The sequence below is a fragment of the Bombina bombina genome, chromosome 8, assembly GCF_027579735.1.
Source record: "Bombina bombina isolate aBomBom1 chromosome 8, aBomBom1.pri, whole genome shotgun sequence".
Lineage (NCBI taxonomy): Eukaryota > Metazoa > Chordata > Amphibia > Anura > Bombinatoridae > Bombina > Bombina bombina.
This window is the reverse complement of record NC_069506.1, coordinates 170,488,299-170,511,273: the sequence shown is the minus strand read 5'-3', so window position 1 is coordinate 170,511,273 and position 22,975 is coordinate 170,488,299. Positions and strand designations below refer to the sequence as shown.

The window sequence follows — 22,975 nt, the reverse complement described above, 5'->3', positions numbered from 1 at the left end:
TCCGAAAAACAAAATGTATGCTCGCCTGATTATTTTCTTTCTTGGCAGTGAGAGTCCACAAATTCATTAATTACTGTTGGGAATACAACACCTGGCCACCAGGAGGAGGCAAAGACACCCCAGCCAAACCTATTAGTATCCCTCCCACTTCATCTACCTCCCCAGTAATTCAAGCCAAGGAGAAGGAAAAGTGAAGAGAAACACCAGGGGTAAAGTGGTGCCGGACGAAAGGAAAAAAACAACTGCAGCCGTAAAACTAAAAAAATCAGGGCGGGTTCGTGGACTCTCACTGCCAAGAAAGAGGAGAATTTATTTATTTACTTTCTAATGGCAGTGAGAGTCCACAAATTCATTAATTACTGTTGGAAAACCAATACCCAAGTTAAGGAGGACACAGAATGAACAGGTAGGGACAAACCAAGGCAGGCAGACCTAAACTGAAGGCACCACCACTTGAAGCACTTTTCTCCCAAAAGAAGTCTCAGCCAAGACAAAAACATCAAGTTTGTAACATTTTGAAAAAATATGTAAAGCTTTGTTCTTAAAGGCCCAAGATGAAGATACTGCACGGGTAAAATGAGCCGTAATTCTCGCAGGAGGCTGCTGCCTTGCCTCCACATATGCCATATAGATGATACTTCTCAACCAAAAAGAAAGGGTAGTCACAGTGGCTTTCTGACCCCTGCGCATTCCAGCATACAAAATAAAATACACAAAAAATGTGTGACCTGTAAAAATACACAAAATAAACCAATAAATGTGTAGGTGCACGAAAATGGATATACCGTTCCAGATGTCTTCTGTGAAGATGTCCTTAAAGAAAAGGAAACTCAGACAATAGTGAAGTTCAGTATAGAATTCCAAAACAAGCAGGCAAATTAAATTGTTCTCACACAGCCCAGAGCTTTGACTTAGCTCTTAATGTAAAAAGGTAAGGATGTATAGGACTCCAATGTAATATAAAAAGTATTTATTAATACAATAAAATCACTCAGGTATGACAAAATAAACAAAGAAGAGGAGTGACGGGGAGACAAATAACTCCAGAGGAGGAAGAAGTTGAGCCGCAGGGAACTGCATGTCATATTTTAAAAGAAGGGGACTGAGGTAAAAGTGTCGGCATATCAGGAATAACATAGTCCTGCGAGATGGAGGGCTCTGAAGGGTTAACTTGAGTTACAGTGGAACTTGTAGAACAAGACTGCAACGCTGAACCCAGACAGACAGAACACAGTTGTGCACGGGGGCAGACCATGGCCTCATTACATAGCATACATTTGTTGGAGTTAATAATAGGAGGATTAACATCCTCAAAGAGAAATTTAATTCTGGAGTCCTCCATAGCAAAGGGAAAAAGACCCCAGAATTCAACAAGCTGATAAGGAAAAAAAAAAAAAAACAAAAAAAAAAAAACTCAAAAAAAAGGTTCTCAGCACCTCTAATTGCCCTGTGCTGAGGCCAGAGCCACTCACCACCTCCCGGTATTATCAGAAAGTATCTCAGAAGCAACGTCCGACCAGGATTGGACCAGAAATTAAACAGGAAGCGTGAGGCCCCGCCCCCCACAGGAGTCTTGAAAAAGGCCCAGATAAGGGCCGAAACGCGTTGGCAGATATTGGTGAGCACTTTTCTTAATTATTTGTTTATTGTTAGCATTATTGCACTATTTCAGATTTCTTTCTACAGGTTGGATTAAGGGATTGAACCCAGGGTTTACCGGATATCCCCTCACCTACCACATTAACACCTGTATGGACTCTTTTGAGGACACACTTAAGGAGGATTTATTAACAGATACACAGTTTTTTCATATTTGAATTTTCATATTGGAATTATCATTTTCTCACTAACTTTACCACGATTCACTCATTTTTTTGTTTTTTTAATTTTTTTAATTTTTGTCTTATCACTCATTTGACCATTTTTTGATCACTGTCACATCGTTTTGGATTTTAGGGATTTTATATTTTTTCACTGTTTTTTGAACATTTCACATTTGTTCGCAGGGAGTACCATTCCCCAACGATTTTGACTTTCAACTAATTTTGTATGTTATTAGTTTTATCACATGATTTTATCCTATAAATTATGTGACATTGTTTTATGTAATTTGTGAATATATTGTACCATGGATCCATGATTTTAACATAATTTGTCTTTTATTAAATTTGCATTAAATTTGTATTATACCTTAGTTAAGCTAATAGAGTTATTTAAAACGTCACAGAACGATTTTTTACCTATTTATTTCTTATCTCTTATCTAACAGAGTTTACATTTAGCATTATCAGTTGATTTTACTTCCTCAGCCTTTGTTAGGCGCTCCTAGGTCTTTTAACATTATATCACTTCTATCTAAGGGCTAGCTAGGTACCCTTTTGTACCCAGGAGCTAGTAGGAATACTGTGTGAGCGCTGTGAGATACCTTATTCATGGCCTCATTACATAGCATACATTTGTTGGAGTTAATAATAGGAGGATTAACATCCTCAAAGAGAAATTTAATTCTGGAGTCCTCCATAGCAAAGGGAAAAAGACCCCAGAATTCAACAAGCTGATAAGGAAAAAAAAAAAAAAAAAAACTCAAAAAAAGGTTCTCAACACCTCTAATTGCCCTGTGCTGAGGCCAGAGCCACTCACCACCTCCCAGTATTATCAGAAAGTATCTCAGAAGCAACGTCCGACCAGGATTGGACCAGAAATTAAACAGGAAGAGTGAGGCCCCGCCCCCACAATGTCCATCAAAAGAGTGCGAAGATGCGCTAAGCACCGCTAATAGTGTCGATCAGACCCCCTCAGTAGCACTTTATAAAGGCTGTAGGGCCCTAGTAAGGAACTGACACTTACATGTGTGATAAACACTACATACCACCATACCCAATATGCGGCTGAAAACTGGGCATAAACCGCAGGTAAAATTGCACCATTTGCGGCATAGAAAAACCTCAGAGTCTGCTCTCTAGCCACTTAGATATCCCAATATGTGGATAAACTATAATGCCCAGAACCTTTGAGAGGGAAGATAGTGCCACCCAGTCACCATGAGAGTCCCCAGTCCTTTAGAATTATCCCATATATGCTCCCTTATAGGAGATGATTATCTCTGAAACTGAAAAGTAAAAAGGGACTTACCCTCCAAGGTGCTCCAGGTCTGACAGCACCATCCTTCCTCTGACAGGGACCTGGGAGATTAAGGAAAGCAGTGTAACCTTACACCTGATGCCTGAGGGGTGTTAGCATAGATATGCTGGAAGGAGGCATGGGAAGCTTCCCTGCGAAGACTAGCAGCTAACTTTCACCAAGACTCTTACTAAGATTAACTTTCCTTAATGGATTGCAGGAAACAATCCATTAAGGAAACTTAAAGCCAATCTTCTTCAGGGCACTTTTTCTGCCTATCCAAGGCAAAGAATTACTGGGGAGGTATACTTATAGCTTTGGCTGGGGTGTCTTTGCCTATTCCTGGTGGTTAGATGTTGTATTCCCAACAGTAATGAATGCATTTGTGGACTCTCACTGCCATTAAAAAGAAACCAAATTTTGCTGGCGGCAGCCATATTCGGCATTAATTTTAAAACGAAACATGCACATGTCTAGTTTTCAATATACAGTAACTCACATCATCAGATTCTTGTCATTCAGCTTGCACAAACATTGGATAAGTTTTGAATACGCCACCGCTTGAAAAAAAAAGCGATATTCTAAGCGGCAGTGGTGGGTGCAAGTATAATAAAAAAATTAAAAAAAATATTTTTAACCCTTCCAGGCATGATCTTGATATAACGTAAAGGTGCACATATTCATGTTTTTTAACAATGAATTCATATTTACATTCAATAAAGTCTGTGTTTAAAAAGGGACATAACAATACATGTCCCCAGCAGGGCATTTCAGTCACTTAAAAGCATTTTTGCAATACGTTTGTGTTTGGAAAATGCTTCTTTGCAAGTAATCAGAACTATTGCTCATGGTGTCACACACTCAGAGCACACTAAAGTGTCAGGTGCACATGCAAAACCTGTGATTTCTGCACACACCACACTCCAATGCAAAGAACAGAAGGCCACATATGTGCTCTTGCCCATGTATTCCAAGTGTGTATCTTTATTGCTGGTACTCTGAGTATTTATACACCAATATCAGGAAACCTTCAGGTCTTTAGACCCATCATTATTTCTTTATTTAAAGGCACAAAAGGTAGAATTAAACATTTTTTGTGAGAGATCTGAGTTTACATTTACTGTTCTTCACAAGGTGATCTACAACAGTTGCCAACTCTTAGCCAGGCCCTCAACTCACTCATCTGGTACTTAATTTGCCTTTTAAATGCTACTTTTGTTCATTATACGAGTAGAAAAGGGTTGGAACCAAAGCGCCTGAAAGGCCGGGTCTGGACAGAATTTAAACAGATTCACTTAAAAAGTAGAGTTTACACTTTAATTCGTTTACAAACATGGATCCATGTTACATAACAAGAAACTTAAAATTTTAACAACAATAAAATTCTTAAAATTAGATAAAAAACTGATGACTGGTACAGACCTGTCTATACTGGTATCCCAGTATCTCTAGGTGTTCTTTGAACAATAGGATAATTATTGAGGAACCTCTTATACAAATTTTATACAAATTTTATCCGGACTGTTTCCCAGTCATTCTGAGTACGGCGGTCACCTTTCTAGATGTTAGGTGCCTTAATGTCTAATATTCCCTAATTATGTGAGTGGCGTATGTGTGCAAAATTGTGCTAGAGGATACCAAATCCTTCTATGTTGGAAAAATAATACACTTGTGGTGATAAAATATGTGATATAAAATGTGATCAAAAAATTGAAGTGGTAGTGTAAATATAACAGTGATGAGTACTAAACCTTGAAAAAAATATTGATGCAGGTAATAAACATTTCAAAACATAGTGATGACATATACAAAAAGCAAATCACAATAAATAAGTGAACAAAAATAGTCCTCCAAACGATAATATTAAGTCCAAATTGAAGTGTTCACTCCAAAAAGTGCTGATAATAAACCATAAACTGAAAAACCAAAACTGAAAAAACTAAAAAATCAGTGGCCACTGTAAAATAAAAGTAAAGCAAGTCAATCCTGTGAGGAAATACAAATAGTTCTGCAACCTCGGCAGTACTGGATAATGGTGATATATCAAAGTTTCATCCGGGGTCCGGCTGACCCAAATCACACCTAAAAATAAAACAAACACACAATAGTGCAGAGCGTAATTTCTCAAGTAGATTTGAAAGGAGGAAGACTTCCTCCTTTCAAATCTACTTGAGAAATTACGCTCTGCACTATTGTGTGTTTGTTTTATTTTTAGGTGTGATTTGGGTCAGCCGGACCCCGGATGAAACTTTGATATATCACCATTATCCAGTACTGCCGAGGTTGCAGAACTATTTGTATTTCCTCACAGGATTGACTTGCTTTACTTTTATTTTACAGTGGCCACTGATTTTTTAGTTTTTTCAGTTTTGGTTTTTCAGTTTATTGTTTATTATCAGCACTTTTTGGAGTGAACACTTCAATTTGGACTTAATATTATCGTTTGGAGGACTATTTTTGTTCACTTATTTATTGTGATTTGCTTTTTGTATATGTCATCACTATGTTTTGAAATGTTTATTACCTGCATCAATATTTTTTTCAAGGTTTAGTACTCATCACTGTTATATTTACACTACCACTTCAATTTTTTGATCACATTTTATATCACATATTTTATCACCACAAGTGTATTATTTTTCCAACATAGAAGGATTTGGTATCCTCTAGCACAATTTTGCACACATACGCCACTCACATAATTAGGGAATATTAGACATTAAGGCACCTAACATCTAGAAAGGTGACCGCCGTACTCAGAATGACTGGGAAACAGTCCGGATAAAATTTGTATAAAATTTGTATAAGAGGTTCCTCAATAATTATCCTATTGTTCAAAGAACACCTAGAGATACTGGGATACCAGTATAGACAGGTCTGTACCAGTCATCAGTTTTTTATCTAATTTTAAGAATTTTATTGTTGTTAAAATTTTAAGTTTCTTGTTATGTAACATGGATCCATGTTTGTAAACGAATTAAAGTGTAAACTCTACTTTTTAAGTGAATCTGTTTAAATTCTGTCCAGACCCGGCCTTTCAGGCGCTTTGGTTCCAACCCTTTTCTACTCATTTATTCTATTGGCTACTAGGAGCCAATATCCAGAGCCAGGGTCCTTGAGGCAGGCGCTTAGTGTACCACCCACTGTCTTTTGTTCATTATACCTAAGTTTATAGATCTGCATAATCTGTTGACACACAACAAATATATAAATCACATATTAAAATAAACACTAAGAAATTATTCCTTTTGGACACTAAATGGTGCCTCTCTTCAGTAGTATAAAGACCAACCATGGTTCACATATGACTAATAAAGCAATTATACTGCAACCTCCTCCACCTTGCAGGAGATACAGTTCAGTACTATCTTGCACACTAAAGTGATTGCAAGTACTAAACTCTGTTATATGTATTGTGCAACGTAATTTTTAAAGAGGAAAATAGATGGTTTTATGTTGACTTTCTGTACTTTCAGAAACATCTATGTACAAATGCTTGTAAAACAACATCACTACAAATCAGATTTTTTAATATTATTACCTTTATGTTCTGGGTGGCTGTGCAGCAGGTTCTGCAACAAGAATGCAGACTTAATTTTCAGTTTCGTAACATCACTTTGCATAGCCCGCATTAAAACAGAGAAACCATCCTGCTTAATAAATTCCAACAGTCCGGCTTCCTGCTCCCTCACCAAACCTACAACAAAAGAAAAAAATACAATGTGAATATATTATCAGATTGCCTATTCTGCGTCTTCATTATTAGCCTCATCATTTTCTTGTTGGGAATGTATTTTATCTATAAACCTTGACTGCCCATATTTATTTTTCAATTGTAAAGCTAATTCTTAGGATAACCTTATGCTTATTCTAGTCAAACTTGTATTCTCTAACAAAGATTATCCTTAGCATTTAATTACATTTTATGAATCATCCTCCTTATATTTAAATACATGCTCACACAAATAACATCTGAACCCACGACCCTGCAACTTTAAGTGATGGTAAATCCAAGCGTTTAACAAACGCTAGGATTTACCATCACTAAAAAAAATCTCTAGTTTCTGACATCAATTACTAAAAAATGGGTGCTGAACTCACCCTTTCTGTGCTGAAGTATATTGCTAAAATCAGCACCACCGGCCGCCTATTGCACAGCACTCTGCACTAATGAGGTGACATTTCCACCTCTATCCATGCTAGGATGTCAGTTGACACGCACGGCTATTGGTTTAGAGGTGGAAACGTCACCTCACTGAAGAAGAGCGCTGTGCCGTGGGTGGCCGGAGGTGCCGATTTTAGCGATATACTTCAGCACAGAAAGGGTGAGTTTAGCACCCGTTTTTTTTTAGTAATTTATGACAGAAACTAGAGTTTATTTTTAGTGATGGTAAAAGGGACAGTATACACCAATTTTCATATAACTGCATATAATAGACACTACTATAAAAAATAAGATGCACACAAACTGATATAAAAATCCAGTATAAAACAGTTTAAAAACTCGCAGTTTAGCTCTGTTGAAAAGGTAGCTGGAAAGCCCACTGCAAGTGGCAAATAAGACACTCCCCCCTCCCCCTTCTTTTGCATATGAAAAGACCCTTTACACAAACAGGAGCAAGCTGGAGTAGGTATCTGATGGTATTCTCATAAAGCTTTGGGGCTTGGTTAGGAGTCTGAAAATCAGAGCAATGTTATTTCAAAATAAGCAAAACTATACATTTTAAAATATATATATATATATAATTTATGGGCTATATAAATAGATCATCTGCAAAACATTTATGCAAAGAAAAAGTGAGAGTGTATAATGTCCCTTTAAACACTTGGATTTACCATCACTTTACGGTCATGAGATCTAAAAGCACTTGTTTAGTATCGCACTTTTATTGTGCAAAATGTTTTCATCCTCAAATCACATAACATACATGAGTACTTTATCTATGCATGAAGTCTTGTAAGTTTTATGTTTTAGACCACACAGTATTTTAGATGTCATTAAACAGTTCATGTATATCCTTACGGAGATATGGCATTTAGAACAATACACAATATTGGCGCTCTACAAATACCTGATAATAATAATAATAATAATATTCAAGATGAGGCTTGGGCATGAAACTCAAAATATTTCTTTCATGAGTCAGATGGAGCATACAATTTTAAACAATTTTCCAAATAACTTCTGTTGTCAAATTCTCTTGCTGAAGGCAATGCACTGCTGGGAGCTATCTGAAAACATCTGGTGAGCCAGTAACAAGAGACAAATGTGTGTAGCCATCAAAAAGCCGCAGCATTGCTGTTGCGGAGCATATGTACATATACCTTTCAGCAAAGGATATCAAGAGAATAAAGCACATTTGATAATACAAGTACAGTGAAAAGCTGTTTAAAATGGCATGCTCTATTTGAATCATTAAAGTTTAATTTTGACTTTACCGTCCCTTTAACTGGTGATCTGTACGGTAATGTAAGTAAGAACCTCATCAGGTCTGCTGCTATTAACTCTTACTATACAGCTATGAGCACATGCATTTTTATCAACATTTGTCTTGTTACTCTTTAGTTACATCCAGTTATGTGCTATAATTAACTCAATGGCTAATCAGTGGCTGTACCTTTCAAAAGATTCCCCCATTTCTTCCCTCCAGTTCTCATCATCTAATGTTCATGTGATTTATTATTTCTCACCCCTTTCACCACACACTTTCACTTTGTTACCTGGCAACAATATGTCTCCTATGCAATCCCTGCCTATTTTCTTGTGATTTCAATATCCCTCTTAACCAACCGCGCTGCCCCTGAATTGTCCAGCTTCCTCCAGCTTACTTCCTTCTTTAGTTTATCACAAGGTGACTGGGTTTTCCACTAACATTGATGGCCACTGGATTTAGGACCCTGTCTTCAGGCACTGCTGTTCTTACACTTTTGCCACCGCACTTTCTGACTACCATCTGCTTTACTACACTTACTTCTCACCCCCACCTAACCTTTCAAAAAGAAGTCTCAAATCTTATGATTCATGAAAACTGTCAACGTCTCTAAGGCACCTTTCCCCAACCTCATATCTCTCACCTGCCCTAAGCAGCACATTTTGCAATTCAACTCCTCATTAGCCTCTTCTCTTAAAAAAACTTGCTCAGTTATTATGGCTGGCACTGTGTGCACTCTTGCCCAACCATACCATATAATAAGTAGACACAATGCTTTCAAAAGTGTTATTGTGCTTGTGAGCACTGCTGGAGGAAAACTCTTTCAGCTGGCTTTCTGCCTACAAGTTAAAGGGACACTAAACCCAAACATTTTCTTTCATGATTAAGGTAGAGAATACAATTTTAAACAGCATTCCAATTTACTTCTATTACCTAATTTGCTTCATTCTTTAGATATACTTTAATGAAGAAATAGCAATGCACACGGTGAACCAATCACAGGAGGCATCTATGTGCAGCTACCAATCAGCAGCTACTAAGCATATCTAGATATGCTTTTCAATAAAGAATATCAAGAGAATGAAGCAAAATAGATAATAGAAGTAAATTAGAAAGTTGTTTATAATTGTATGCTCTTTCTAAATCATGAAAGAAAAAAAAACTGAGTTTCATAAACTTTTAAGCTTTAGTATCTAATAGAGTTCCCTCTTATCTAAAATCTTATATTTGTTTCCACCTATATAGACAGCTCTGCTGTGGGTGTCCTCTTGCAGCTTCCTGTTGGGAAGGAAAATATCCCACAAGTAATGGATGAATCCGTGGACTGGATACACCTTACAAAAGAAAATGTGGGTTTCATGTCCCTTTAATGCTATACTCCTACTCCTTTGCTTTTAACCTCTTTAACTGTTTAATGACCAGCAACATACCCTGTCCTTCACATAGAGGAAAATGTTCTTAGCATTTTAAATATATATATTTATTTATAGGGATATCTATTTAAAAATATAAAAAAAAACATTTTCCCCTATGTGAAGAACATTGGAATGTAAAATATTTACAGTTTACACACACATACGTATATGTAAGTATATATTAACATTATAGCCCTTTCCATTCAAACACCTTGTCATATACCTTATATTTTTAATATTTCTGTGATTAATTTTAGACTAGATAGTGTATATAAAAGTGTAACACTTTATTTTAATGTATTAATGTTGTCTTTAGTGCAACTTTTTATTTAGCCCTAACCCTTTACTTCGGTTGCGGTAACCCAACAAGCACAAATTTAGTTTTCATTTGTGCGGTTGCGTTTACTTTCAACTTATAATTTGTGTGCAAGTAAGCACATGTGACATATTTCAATATCAAGCCTGCACGAATGTTAGCGTGCGACTTGTAATATAGCCCATTGTTGGCTACAAGGGATGATTCAAAATTCCCTTCTCTTTTTAAACTACACGTCATACCGAGTATCATTCAAAACGACCAGTGAAACTTCAGTAACAAACGTTTCTACCTCTCTTCAGACCTATGCTCTTCCTTACCATTTGAATCACAAGTTGTTTATCTAGTATCTCATCGTAGATAACTTCTCTTTATCTAAAGCTCAACATCCCCAAAACTTCTCCTCTGTTGTCCTTCATACACTATCTCCATCCGTCAAATCTTGATTACTGCAGACAACACGGTCATCACTTTAACCTATTTGGTCCACTGCCTTGCGGCTACTTTAAGTAAAAGTGGTCTACATCAGATGCTAACTCATAAGTGATCAGTGATCTATATTCATTTACTTTGTCTTGTTGTAAAGTGTACTCTGCAATAGGTATGTGAATTCTTGTCATTCAGAAGATGGCAGCCGCCAGCGGCATTCACCTGTTTTTGGAGCCAGATTTCTGATTATGAAAGTGCAACAGACAAAGAGCTGTGCAAATCCAGAACTTTGTGTGTTGCACTTTCACAAGAAGAAATCTGGCTCCGAAAATAACAGAATGAAGCTGGGGGCTGCCATCTTCGCAATTCATTTCCTTCCAAATAACACAAATGTACATACCTACTCTATAATAACACATCTAGGGGAATAGGGCTGTAGATTATGTAGATGGTTAATACAATTAATAATAATAAAATTAAATTATAATGTAAACTGACACAGCTTTAAGGATTTTTTTTTTTATATCAAACTAAGAATTAAAAATAAAGTTACTTACATGAAACAGCAAAAAGGGCTTTAACTCTGACCTCTTCACTGCTGTCATGGTCCAGCAAGTGTAACAGTTTTTTCATGGCTCCGAAACTAAGCACAGTCTCCTGAACAAATGGTACATTCTGACTGCAAATGCCAATCAGGTCAGCAGTTCTCCATCGCAGTTCAGACTCCTGGCATTCTAAATAACGACTCAGTAGAAGATTCATCCCATCAAGTTTGCAGAAATCTAAAAGAATATAAAATTAAAAATATAAAATCAAAAAAAGAAGGCTAACCAAAATGCATTATATGGCCAAAAGTATGTGGAAAACTGACCATTACAACTGTATGAGCTTGTTGGACATCCAATTCCAAAACCATGGGCATTAAATATGGAGTTGGACCACATTTATGTCAAAAATAGCTGCAACTCTCTGGGAAGGCTTTCGACAAGATTTTGCTGTGTGTCTGTGGGAATTTGTGCCCATTCAGCCAAAAGAGCATTTGTGAGGTCAGGCACTGATGTTTAACAGGAATGTCTGACTGGCAATAGATGTTTTAATTCATCCAAAAGGTATTTAGTGAGGTTGAGGTCAGGGCCCTGTGCAGGCCACTTGAGTTCTTCCACACCAATCTTGTCAAACTGTGTCTTCATGGAACTCACAGGGGCACAGTCATTCTGGAACAGGAAAGGGCCTCAAACTGTTGGAAGCACTTAACTGTCTAAAATGCCTTTGTATCCTGTAGCATTAAGATGCCCCTTTACTGGAACTAAGGAGCCTAGCCCAGACCCTGAAACTCAGAACCAAACCATTATCCCCCCTCCACCAAACTTTACAGTAGGCACTATGCATTCCGGTAGGTAGCATTCTCCAGGCATCCACCACACTCAGATTCTTCAATCAGACTGCCAGATAGTGAAGTGCGACTCATCACTCCAGAAAACATGTCTCTCCTGCTCCAGAGTCCAGTGTCAGCATTCTTTAGACCACTACAGCCAACGTTTGGCATTGCGCATGTTGATGTGGGGCTTGTGTACAGCTGCTCAGCCATTGAAACCCATTTCATGAAGCTCCTGATGCACAGTTCTTGTTCTGATGTTGCTTGCAGAGGCAGTTTGGAACTCTGCAGTGAGCGATGGAACAGATAACAGCCAATTTTTACACACAACTTGCTTCAGAACTCAGCAGGCCCACTCTGTGAGTCTATGTGGTATACTTCGTGGCTGGGTTGCTGTGGCTACTAGACACTTCCATTTCACAATAATAGTACTTACGTAGGATGAGGCAGATATAAGGGGGGGGGGGGGGGATTAAGAATGAACTGCTTAAAGTAATCAAGCTAATCAGTACAACCCATTGTACATCCAGTGGTTGTCTATACGGATTTCAAGGCTACGTACTGGATTGTATGCACATGTTAGCAATGGGTGTTGCTGAAACACCTGAACTCAATAATTAGTTGGGGTAGCCACATACTTTTGGCCATAAAGTGTAGGTTAAATAAACACTGTGGGCAAACAATTGCATCATGCATATGAAACAGCAGCAATTCAATGTTTACAATATTAATTGTATATATATATATATATATATATATATATATATATATATATATATATATATATAATTGAAGAAAATGCATTTTATACACAACTGATACCTAGGTAAAAATAGGTTTATTCAGTAAAATAACATAATATTTTCAGATGAAAACCAGACTTGAAGTACACTGTAGAAAACCCTCTTTTAGGTGAAAAAAAGAATTGCTGTGGCCAATTGGACGTTATACTCTAGGATGAAATGCGAGACTTACTGTCATATTTTGCAAGTTGGTCTCCAGTACCTCTGGGGAGAGGGCACAGCAACAATTGTATTAATGAATAAGAGGGCAATATAAATAATAAATGTGCAATAAAAACATATCATTTGCAAATATGGAGAAACTATCGCCTAGATTTAGAGTTTTGCGGCCAAAGGGGTGCGTTAGCTACGCGTGCTTTTTTTCCCCCGCACCTTTTAAATACTGCTGGTATTCACAGAATGGCTTGGTTTTCAGTGCGTTAGGCTCCAAAAAGGGAGCGTAGAGCATAATTTAACGCCACTGCAGCTCTCGATACCAGCGGTGCTTACGGACGCGGCCAGCCTCAAAAACGTAATCGTGCACGATTCCCCCATAGGAAACAATGGGGCTGTTTGAGCTGAAAAAAAACCTAACACCTGCAAAAAAGCCGCGTTCAGCTCCTAACGCAGCCCCATTGTTTCCTATGGGGAAACACTTCCTACGTCTGCACCTAACACTCTAACATGTACCCCGAGTCTAAACACCCCTAACCTTACACTTATTAACCCCTAATCTGCCGCCCCCGCTGACCCCTGCATATAAATTTTAAACCCCTAATCTGCCGCTCCGTACACCCCGCCACCTACATTATCCCTATGTACCCCTAATCTGCTGCCCTAACATCGCCGACCCCTATATTATATTTATTAACCCCTAATCTGCCGCCCCCAACGTCGCCTCCACCTAACTACACTTATTAACCCCTAATCTGCCGACCGGACCTGAGCGCTACTATAATAAATGTATTAACCCCTAATCCGCCTCACTCCCGCCTCAATACCCCTATAATAAATAGTATTAACCCCTAATCTGCCCTCCCTAACATTGCCGACACCTAACTTCAAGTATTAACCCCTAATCTGCCGATCGGAGCTCACCGCTACTCTAATAAATTTTTTAACCCCTAAAGCTAATTCTAACCCTAACCCTAACCCCCCCCTAAGTTAAATATAATTTTATTCTAACAAAATAAATTAACTCTTATTAAATAACTTATTCCTATTTAAAGCTAAATACTTACCTGTAAAATAATCCCTAATATAGCTACAATATAAATTATAATTATATTGTAGCTATTTTAGGATTAATATTTATTTTACAGGCAACTTTGTAATTATTTTAACCAGGTACAATAGCTATTAAATAGTTAATAACCATTTAATAGTTACCTAGTTAAAATAATAACAAAAATTACCTGTAAAATAAATCCTAACCTAAGTTACAATTAAACCTAACACTACACTATCAATAAATTAATTAAATAAACTACCTACAATTATCTACAATTAAACCTAACACTACACTATCAATAAATAAATTAAATACAATTCCTACAAATAAATACAATGAAATAAACTAACTAAAGTACAAAAAATAAAAAAGAACTCAGTTACAAAAAATAATAAAATATATACAAACATTAGAAAAAAAATTACAACAATTTTAAACTAATTACACCTACTCTAAGCCCCCTAATAAAATAACAAAGACCCCCAAAATAAAAAAATGCCCTACCCTATTCTAAATTACAAAAGTTCAAAGCTCTTTTACCTTACCAGCCCTTAAAAGGACCTTTTGTGGGGCATGCCCCAAAGAATTCAGCTCTTTTGCCTGTAAAAAAAAAAAACATACAATACCCCCCCCAACATTACAACCCACCACCCACATACCCCTAATCTAACCCAAACCCCCCTTAAATAAACCTAACACTAAGCCCCTGAAGATCTTCCTACCTTGTCTTCACCATGCCAGGTATCACTGATCGTTCCAGGCTCCGGAATCTTCATCCAAGCCCAAGCGGGGGCTAGACATCCATCATCCGGCGGCTGAAGAGGTCCAGAAGAGGCTCCAAAGTCTTCATCCTATCCAGGAAGAAGAGGCGATCCGGACCGGCAACCATCTTGATCCAAGCGGCATCTTCTATCTTCATCCGATGACGACCGGCTCCATCTTGAAGACCTCCACCGCGGACCCATCTTCTTCTTCCGACGACTTCCCGACGAATGACGGTTCCTTTAAGGGACGTCATCCAAGATGGCGTCCCTCGAATTCCGATTGGCTGATAGGATTCTATCAGCCATTCGGAATTAAGGTAGGAAAATTCTGATTGGCTGATGGAATCAGCCAATCAGAATCAAGTTCAATACGATTGGCTGATTCAATCAGCCAATCAGATTGAGCTCGCATTCTATTGGCTGTTCCGATCAGCCAATAGAATGCGAGCTCAATCTGATTGGCTGATCGGATCAGCCAATCGGATTGAACTTGATTCTGATTGGCTGATTCCATCAGCCAATCAGAATTTTCCTACCTTAATTCCGATTGGCTGATAGAATCCTATCAGCCAATCGGAATTCGAGGGACGCCATCTTGGATGACGTCCCTTAAAGGAACCGTCATTCGTCGGAAGAAGAAGATGGGTCCGCGGTGGAGGTCTTCAAGATGGAGCCGGTCGTCATCGGATGAAGATAGAAGATGCCGCTTGGATCAAGATGGTTGCCGGTTTGGATCGCCTCTTCTTCCCGGATAGGATGAAGACTTTGGAGCCTCTTCTGGACCTCTTCAGCCGCCGGATGATGGATGTCTAGCCCCCGCTTGGGCTTGGATGAAGATTCCGGAGCCTGGAACGATGGGTGATACCTGGCATGGTGAAGACAAGGTAGGAAGATCTTCAGGGGCTTAGTGTTAGGTTTATTTAAGGGGGGTTTGGGTTAGATTAGGGGTATGTGGGTGGTGGGTTGTAATGTTGGGGGGGGTATTGTATGTTTTTTTTTACAGGCAAAAGAGCTGAATTCTTTGGGGCATGCCCCACAAAAGGTCCTTTTAAGGGCTGGTAAGGTAAAAGAGCTTTGAACTTTTGTAATTTAGAATAGGGTAGGGCATTTTTTTATTTTGGGGGTCTTTGTTATTTTATTAGGGGGCTTAGAGTAGGTGTAATTAGTTTAAAATTGTTGTAATTTTTTTCTAATGTTTGTAAATATTTTATTATTTTTTGTAACTTAGTTCTTTTTTATTTTTTGTACTTTAGTTAGTTTATTTCATTGTATTTATTTGTAGGAATTGTATTTAATTTATTTATTGATAGTGTAGTGTTAGGTTTAATCAGAGATAATTTTAGGTAGTTTATTTAATTAATTTATTAATAGTGTAGTGTTAGGGTTAATTGTAACTTAGGTTAGGATTTATTTTACAGGTAATTGTGTTATTATTTTAACTAGGTAACTATTAAATAGTTATTAACTATTTAATAGCTATTGTACCTGGTTAAAATAATTACAAAGTTGCCTGTAAAATAAATATTAATCCTAAAATAGCTACAATATAATTATAATTTATATTGTAGCTATATTAGGGTTTATTTTACAGGTAAGTATTTAGCTTTAAATAGGAATAATTTATTTAATAAGAGTTAATTTATTTCGTTAGAATAAAATTATATTTAACTTAGGGGGGTGTTAGGGTTAGAATTAGCTTTAGGGGTTAAAAAATGTATTAGAATAGCGGTGAGCTCCGGTCGGCAGATTAGGGGTTAATGTTTTAAGTTAGGTGTCGGCGATGTTAGGGAGGGCAGATTAGGGGTTAATACTATTTATTATAGGGTTATTGAGGCGGGAGTGAGGCGGATTAGGGGTTAATAACTTTATTATAGTAGCAGTGCGGTCCGGTCGGCAGATTAGGGGTTAATAAGTGTAGGTAGGTGGCGGCGACGTTGTGGGGGGCAGATTTGGGGTTAATAAATATAATATAGGGGTCGGCGGTGTTAGGGGTACATAAGGATAACGTAGGTGGCAGCGCTTTGCGGTTGGCAGATTAGGGGTTAATTATTGTAGGTAGCTGGCGGCGACGTTGTGGGGGGCAGATTAGAGGTTAATAAATATAATATAGGGGTCGGCAGATTAGGGGTTAAAAAAAATTTAATCGAGTGGCAGCGATGTGGGGGGGCCTCGGTTTAGGGGTACATAGGTAGTTTATGGGTGTTAGTGTACTGTAGAGCACAGTAGTTAAGAGCTTTATGAACCAGCGTTAGCCCAAAAAGCTCTTAACTACTGACTTTTTTCTGCGGCTGGAGTTTTGTCGTTAGAGTTCTAATTCTCACTCCAGCCACGACTCTAAATACCGGCGTTAGAAAGATCCCATTGAAAAGATAGGATACGCAATTGACGTAAGGGGATCTGCGGTATGGAAAAGTCGCGGCTGGAAAGTGAGCGTTAGACCCTTTAATGACTGATTCTAAATACCAGAGGGCGGTAAAAACCAGCGTTAGGACCCTCTAACGCTGGTTTTCACGGCTACCGCCCAACTCTAAATCTAGGCGTATGTTTTTTGTTTAAAGTACCTTTAGCAAACTACATTTTTCATCCTACATCTACAACTACTGCAGTGCTCTTGCGTACAGTTCAATTATAATAAATATATTCTTGAAGATGTTTATAAACAGTTCAAGCTACTGATACATGTATATAGCTGTAAATAATAATTTAGAGAATCCTTTAACTTACCAGCAGCATTATCAAGGTTCTCACACAAATCTGCTAGCAATTCCAGCGCTCTTACTTTTCGCTCTTCCCCCTCTGAGCTGCTAGTGTCTGCGCTCAGCTCCTGAAGACATTCTTTCATCTGCTTCACCTCATCTGCTTGGCCTGCAAAAGCGCTGCTCATAGCTTCTTGCAGCCACTGTTTCCTCTTAAATAGATGATAAAAAAAATATATAAATATTAAATAACCAAAGTAACAGTGGGTTATGGTCATACTTTTTTAAATTCAGATTTCTATCATAACACAGATTTAATGAAGACAACAGTATATGTATACCACAAATTATAAATGGAAACGTAAAAAGGAAAAAAACATAATTGTTCCGGGAGAAGGTAGTGCAATACTAAAACATTTTCTGCTCTCCAAAGCACAAATCAATTGCATAATTTAACATAAATTTATTTAATGATGATCTGTGCAATAAAATGTTAATATTAACTAATTTTAGCTTAATATTGGTTTAAATTGTTCGCTGGGTGGTCAGTAGTGCACACACTAAAAAGATTCTGGGAAGAACACTGTATTATTTGAACAATTCTGCTAATACACAGAATTAGTTGAAGATGAAAAGATGCCAAACCCCCCTCAAAGTATTTATCTTCAACAAAATTGATATTATAGGCTAGTATTTGTCAACTTTATCCATTAAGTACTTCATACATGGGCCCCAATATTCAAAGCATCGACAGACCAATGACAAACTGCCTTTCTGGCAGGATAGGGATTATTTTACCTTAGGTTTTTTTTAGGTTAGGATTTTTTTTTATAATAGGGCTTTATTTTATTTTAGGGGCAAAAAAGCTATATTCACTTTAGTCCACAGCTCTTTCAAATGCCCTTCTAAGAGCAATGCCCAACCAGATGCCCTTTTCAAGGCAACCTTTAATGACCTTTTCAGGGCAATTGTTAGAGTAGGTTTTAGTGTAGTTTAGTATAGGGATTTTTATTTTGTCGGTGGGGTTTTTCTTAAAGGCAAACAAAAAAAAAAAGAAAGAAGGTTACTCCAGCCTAAATTAGATTGAATAAAGACATTTATTGATCCACGGTCCAAAGTACAAAAGCAACAATGTTTCAGACCTGTATCCGGTCCTTAGTCATGCTGTTTTTGTACTTTGGACCATGGATCAATAAAGGTCTCCTTTTTTTTTTGTCTATTCATGAGTGACTGGCTGACCCTGTACTCCGTGCATTAACTGCTAAGATAGGCTGCTGTTCCCTATACCTTATTGAAATCTTTTTCTTAAAGGGACAGTCTACATCAAAATTGCTATTGTTTAAAAAGATAAACGCCCATTCCCCAGCTTTGCACAACCAACATTGTTTTATTAATATACTTTATAACATTTAAACCCCTAAATTTCTGCCTGTTTCTAAGCCACTACAAACAGCGTCTTATCACATGATTTTTTATTAGCTTTTCACAACAAGAGACTGCTAGTTCATGTGTGCCATATAGATAGCACTAATTGGCTAAAATGCAAGTAAATAGATAATAAATAAATAGCCCTAAGGCAAGGGGACTGTCTGCAGTGCAGAGGCTTAGATACAAGGTAATCACAGTGGTAATGTTGGCTGTGCAAAACTGGGAAACTTTTTAAACAATAAACATTTTGGAGTAGATTGTCCCTTTAAGGGGACTTAAGTTTTAGGATACATAACTGTTTTTTGTTTTTTTTGGCAGGGCTTTTTTGTGTGTGTAAATTTAGTATTTGTTATTTTGTGTAACGTAGGGGGTGTTAGGTAGTTAAGTAGTGTAGGGCTAGTTTGCGATTGGGGGGGGGGGTTGTGATAGTTTAGGAGTTGTTTGCAATGTGGGGGAGTTATGCAGGTTTAGGGGCTAAGTAGTGTAGGGGTAGTTTGTCGGTGCCAATGCTGCTTGGAATATTTCACCAGCATTGAAACCCATTGCGAAATATATTAAAATGCCTATCTGCTATACAGCCTTTAAAGAGTAATGTCAGCACTTTTGAATATTTTGCCATCTTTCTCGACATTGCGTCGGATCCCCTTTTAATATATTGCCGCCTCTAAGCACTTTAGATCATCATCCTCTTGATTAGAGGCTACTGTGATACCCATTTACAAAAGTTGGAAAAACAAATCCTTTAAATCAACATTCTAGCGCAAACTATCATGAGGCTATAACAAGTTTGAAACATACTTGATATTAAAATAATAAATATGTTAAATCAAAGTAAACATAAAAAGAAACAGATTGTGTAAAAAAAACAGCAAACAACTTGCTTGTTTTCTTGCAAAATTAGCAATTAGAATTTCTCATTGTAGCCCCTGCCCTCAGTGTGACAAGAGTGGAACATTTTTTGAAACTTAAAGGGACAATCTACTTGAAAAATTGTATTGTTCATAAAAAAAAAAAAAAGATAATCCCTTTATTACCCATTCGCCAGTTTTGCATAACCAACCTATTATATTAATACCCTTATCTCAGTTCTTTTGACAGACTTGCATTTTTGCCAGTCAGTGCTGACTCATAAATAACTGTACGGAAGTAAGCACAATGTAATCTATATGGCACACATGAACTAGCACTGTCTAACTGTCAAAATCCACTGAGATAAGAGGCGGCCTTTAACGGTTTCGAAATTAGGTTGAGCCTACCTCGGTTTAGTTTTCAAAAAAGAATACCAAGAGAACAAAGCAAGTTTGGTAATAAAAGTAAATTAGAAAGTTGTTTCAAAATTGCATGCCTTCTGAATCATGAAAGACTTGACTGTCCCTTTCAAGGCATATGAAACCCCAAATTTTTCTTTTATGACTCAGTTAGAGCATGCAATTTTAAACTACTTTCTAATTTACTTTTATTATCAATTCATCTTTGTTGTCTTGGCATCTTATGCTTAGGAGCCGGCCCATTTCTGGAGCACTTTCTTGCAAAACCGCTGCCATAATGTTATCCATTTGCAAGAGCACTAGATGGCAGCACTATTTCCTGTCATGTAGAGCTCCAGATGCCTACCTAGGTATCCCTTCAATGCAGAATATCATGGGAACAAAGCAAATTTGATAACAGAAGTAAATTGCAAACTTTTTTTTAAAAATGGAATGCTCTGTCTGAATTACAAATTAAAATTTTGGGGTTTAATATCCCTTTTAGTCTAATTCTGCCAGTTCTGAGCACCATCAAAGCTGACTCTTTATCTAGTTTATTCACTTAAAGTGATGGTAAACTTTCCTCTTTGTATAAATGTTAACAATATTTTAGATGGAGTTTAATTCATCAGTTGTAATTAAAGGGACAGTCTACACCAGAATGTTTATTGTTTTAAAAGATAGATAATCCCTTTATTACCCATTCCCCAGTTTTGCATAACCAACACATTTATAATAATATACTTTTAACTTCTGTGATTATCTTGTATCTAAGCCTCTGCAAACTGCCCCTTTTTTCAGTTCTTTTGACAGACTTGCAGTTTAGCCAATCAGTGCCTGCTCCCAGATAACTTCACCTACTAACACCCTCTAGTGGTGAAAAACTGTTAAAATGCAATCTGAAAAGAGGTGGGCTTCAAGGTCTAAGAAATTAGCATATGAACCTCCTAGGTTAAGCTTTCAACTAAGAATACCAAGAGAACAAAGCAAAATTGGTGATAAAAGTAAATTGGAAAATTGTTTAAAATTACATGCTCTATCTGAATCATGACAGTTTATTTTGGCCTAGACTGTCCCTTTAAGATATGCTAAATTTATGTAGCACTGAAATTCAAAGACCCCGCGCACCAGACGCCATTTCAAAAGTAATTTTGTTTTGTGAGCTAACGGTTCAAACTGTTCTCCAATCGATGCTCTAGCCATATGGCATTCACACAATTTTGTTTTTGTGTGGCTAAAGCACCGATTGGAGAACAGTTCAAAACTGTTAGCTCACAAAAAAAAAAAAAAACTGAAGTAGGCAGCCAGAGCACAGGTATTAGAAATTCAGCCCTACAAAAAAAAGTGTATCTTCATTACAACTTATGAATTAAACTGCATCTAAAATATCGCTAACGTTCTGGATCTGTTTATACAAAGGGGAAAGTTTACCATCACTTTAATACTAAACCACTGGTTTTTAAACCTGTCCTCAGGCCTCCATAACAGGCCACATTTGGAGGATATCTGAGCACAGGTAAATTAAACAGCTGATTAGTAAAAATAGTTATTTTACCTGCTCTCATCCAAGGTAATCCTGAAAACCTGGCCAGTTAGGGATGCCTGCAGATATTATGAAAACCAGTGTACTAAACCAACTCTAGAAGTTTTATGACATCATGCTAGATAAGCTTGCTGCAGAGCCCACAGCCTCCTTGTAGGGCTGTGAGAGGAAGTAAAAGACAGAGCATGTCAGACTAAGACTTCCCCAAAAGACCAGAGCATTTTTAGCATTTTTGCTATCATTCCATTTAAATAGAAATAGAGCCTTGTTTGTTTTTTTATTTACCTATCAAAACTATATATTTATTTTAGTAGACAACCCAAAGTATTGATCTAGGCCCATTTTGGTAAATTTCATGCAACCATTTCACCACCAAACGCAATCAAATAAATAAAAACGTTAACTTTTTCACAAACTTTAGGTTTCTCACTGAAATTATTTACAAACAGCTTGTGCAATCATGGCACAAATTAATGTAAAAGCTTCTTTGAGATCCCCTTCGTTCAGAAATAGCAGACATATATGGCTTTGCCATTGCTTTTTGGTAATTAGAAGGCCGCTAATTGCAGCTGCGCACCACACTTTAATCCCAGCAGTGAAGGGGTTAATTAAGTAGCTTGTAAGATTAATTTTAGCTTTAGTGTAGAGGTTAGCCTCCCACCTCATACTTCTCACTCACTTATCCCTCTCAAACAGCTCTCTTCCCTACCCCACTCCCCCACTGGTCAACCCATCTTAAGTAATGGCAGACAGTCTGCCAGTATGCAGTTTTAGACCTTTTTTTTTTTTTTATTAATTTAAAAAAAAAAAAAAAAAAAAAAAAAAATATTATTATTTTCTTCAGTGTAGAGTTACGCCCTTGCCTTCCCACCTAACCCTCCCACACCACCAACGATCGGCACCACCGCTTCCCGATGCAGAGAGGGACATATTGGTACCTCTGCAAGTCTATTTCTGCACTGCCCCAATTGTGATCTCGCTACTTTTAGCAAGATTGCGGTAGAGAGAGGCCCAGAACAGCAGCATCCTAAGGCTTAACAAACAGGGTCGTACAGGGTACGGCACTGGTCGTAAAGGCAGTGGTCGACAAATCTGTATAAAATTTAGGAGCCAGACAGTGGTATTTCTATATAGATATATGGAGAATAATCCAAAAAGTAAGGAATAGGCATGTGCATTCGGGAGCAAACAAATGGC

At 37.5% G+C, this 22,975-nt stretch overlaps 1 protein-coding gene across 1 annotated transcript in view; it reads right to left on the bottom strand.

The window, feature by feature from the left end:
• HSPBP1 (HSPA (Hsp70) binding protein 1) overlaps window positions 1-22,975 on the bottom strand; it is a 60,570-nt gene that overhangs the window by 23,341 nt on the left and 14,254 nt on the right. The window contains exons 3-5 of the mRNA XM_053689938.1: window positions 17,589-17,772; window positions 11,270-11,494; window positions 6,662-6,817 (exon numbers count right to left, since the gene is read on the bottom strand). Of these exons, the coding sequence (XP_053545913.1) occupies window positions 6,662-6,817; window positions 11,270-11,494; window positions 17,589-17,772 (565 nt within the window). The remainder of the gene's footprint in view (window positions 1-6,661; window positions 6,818-11,269; window positions 11,495-17,588; window positions 17,773-22,975) is intronic.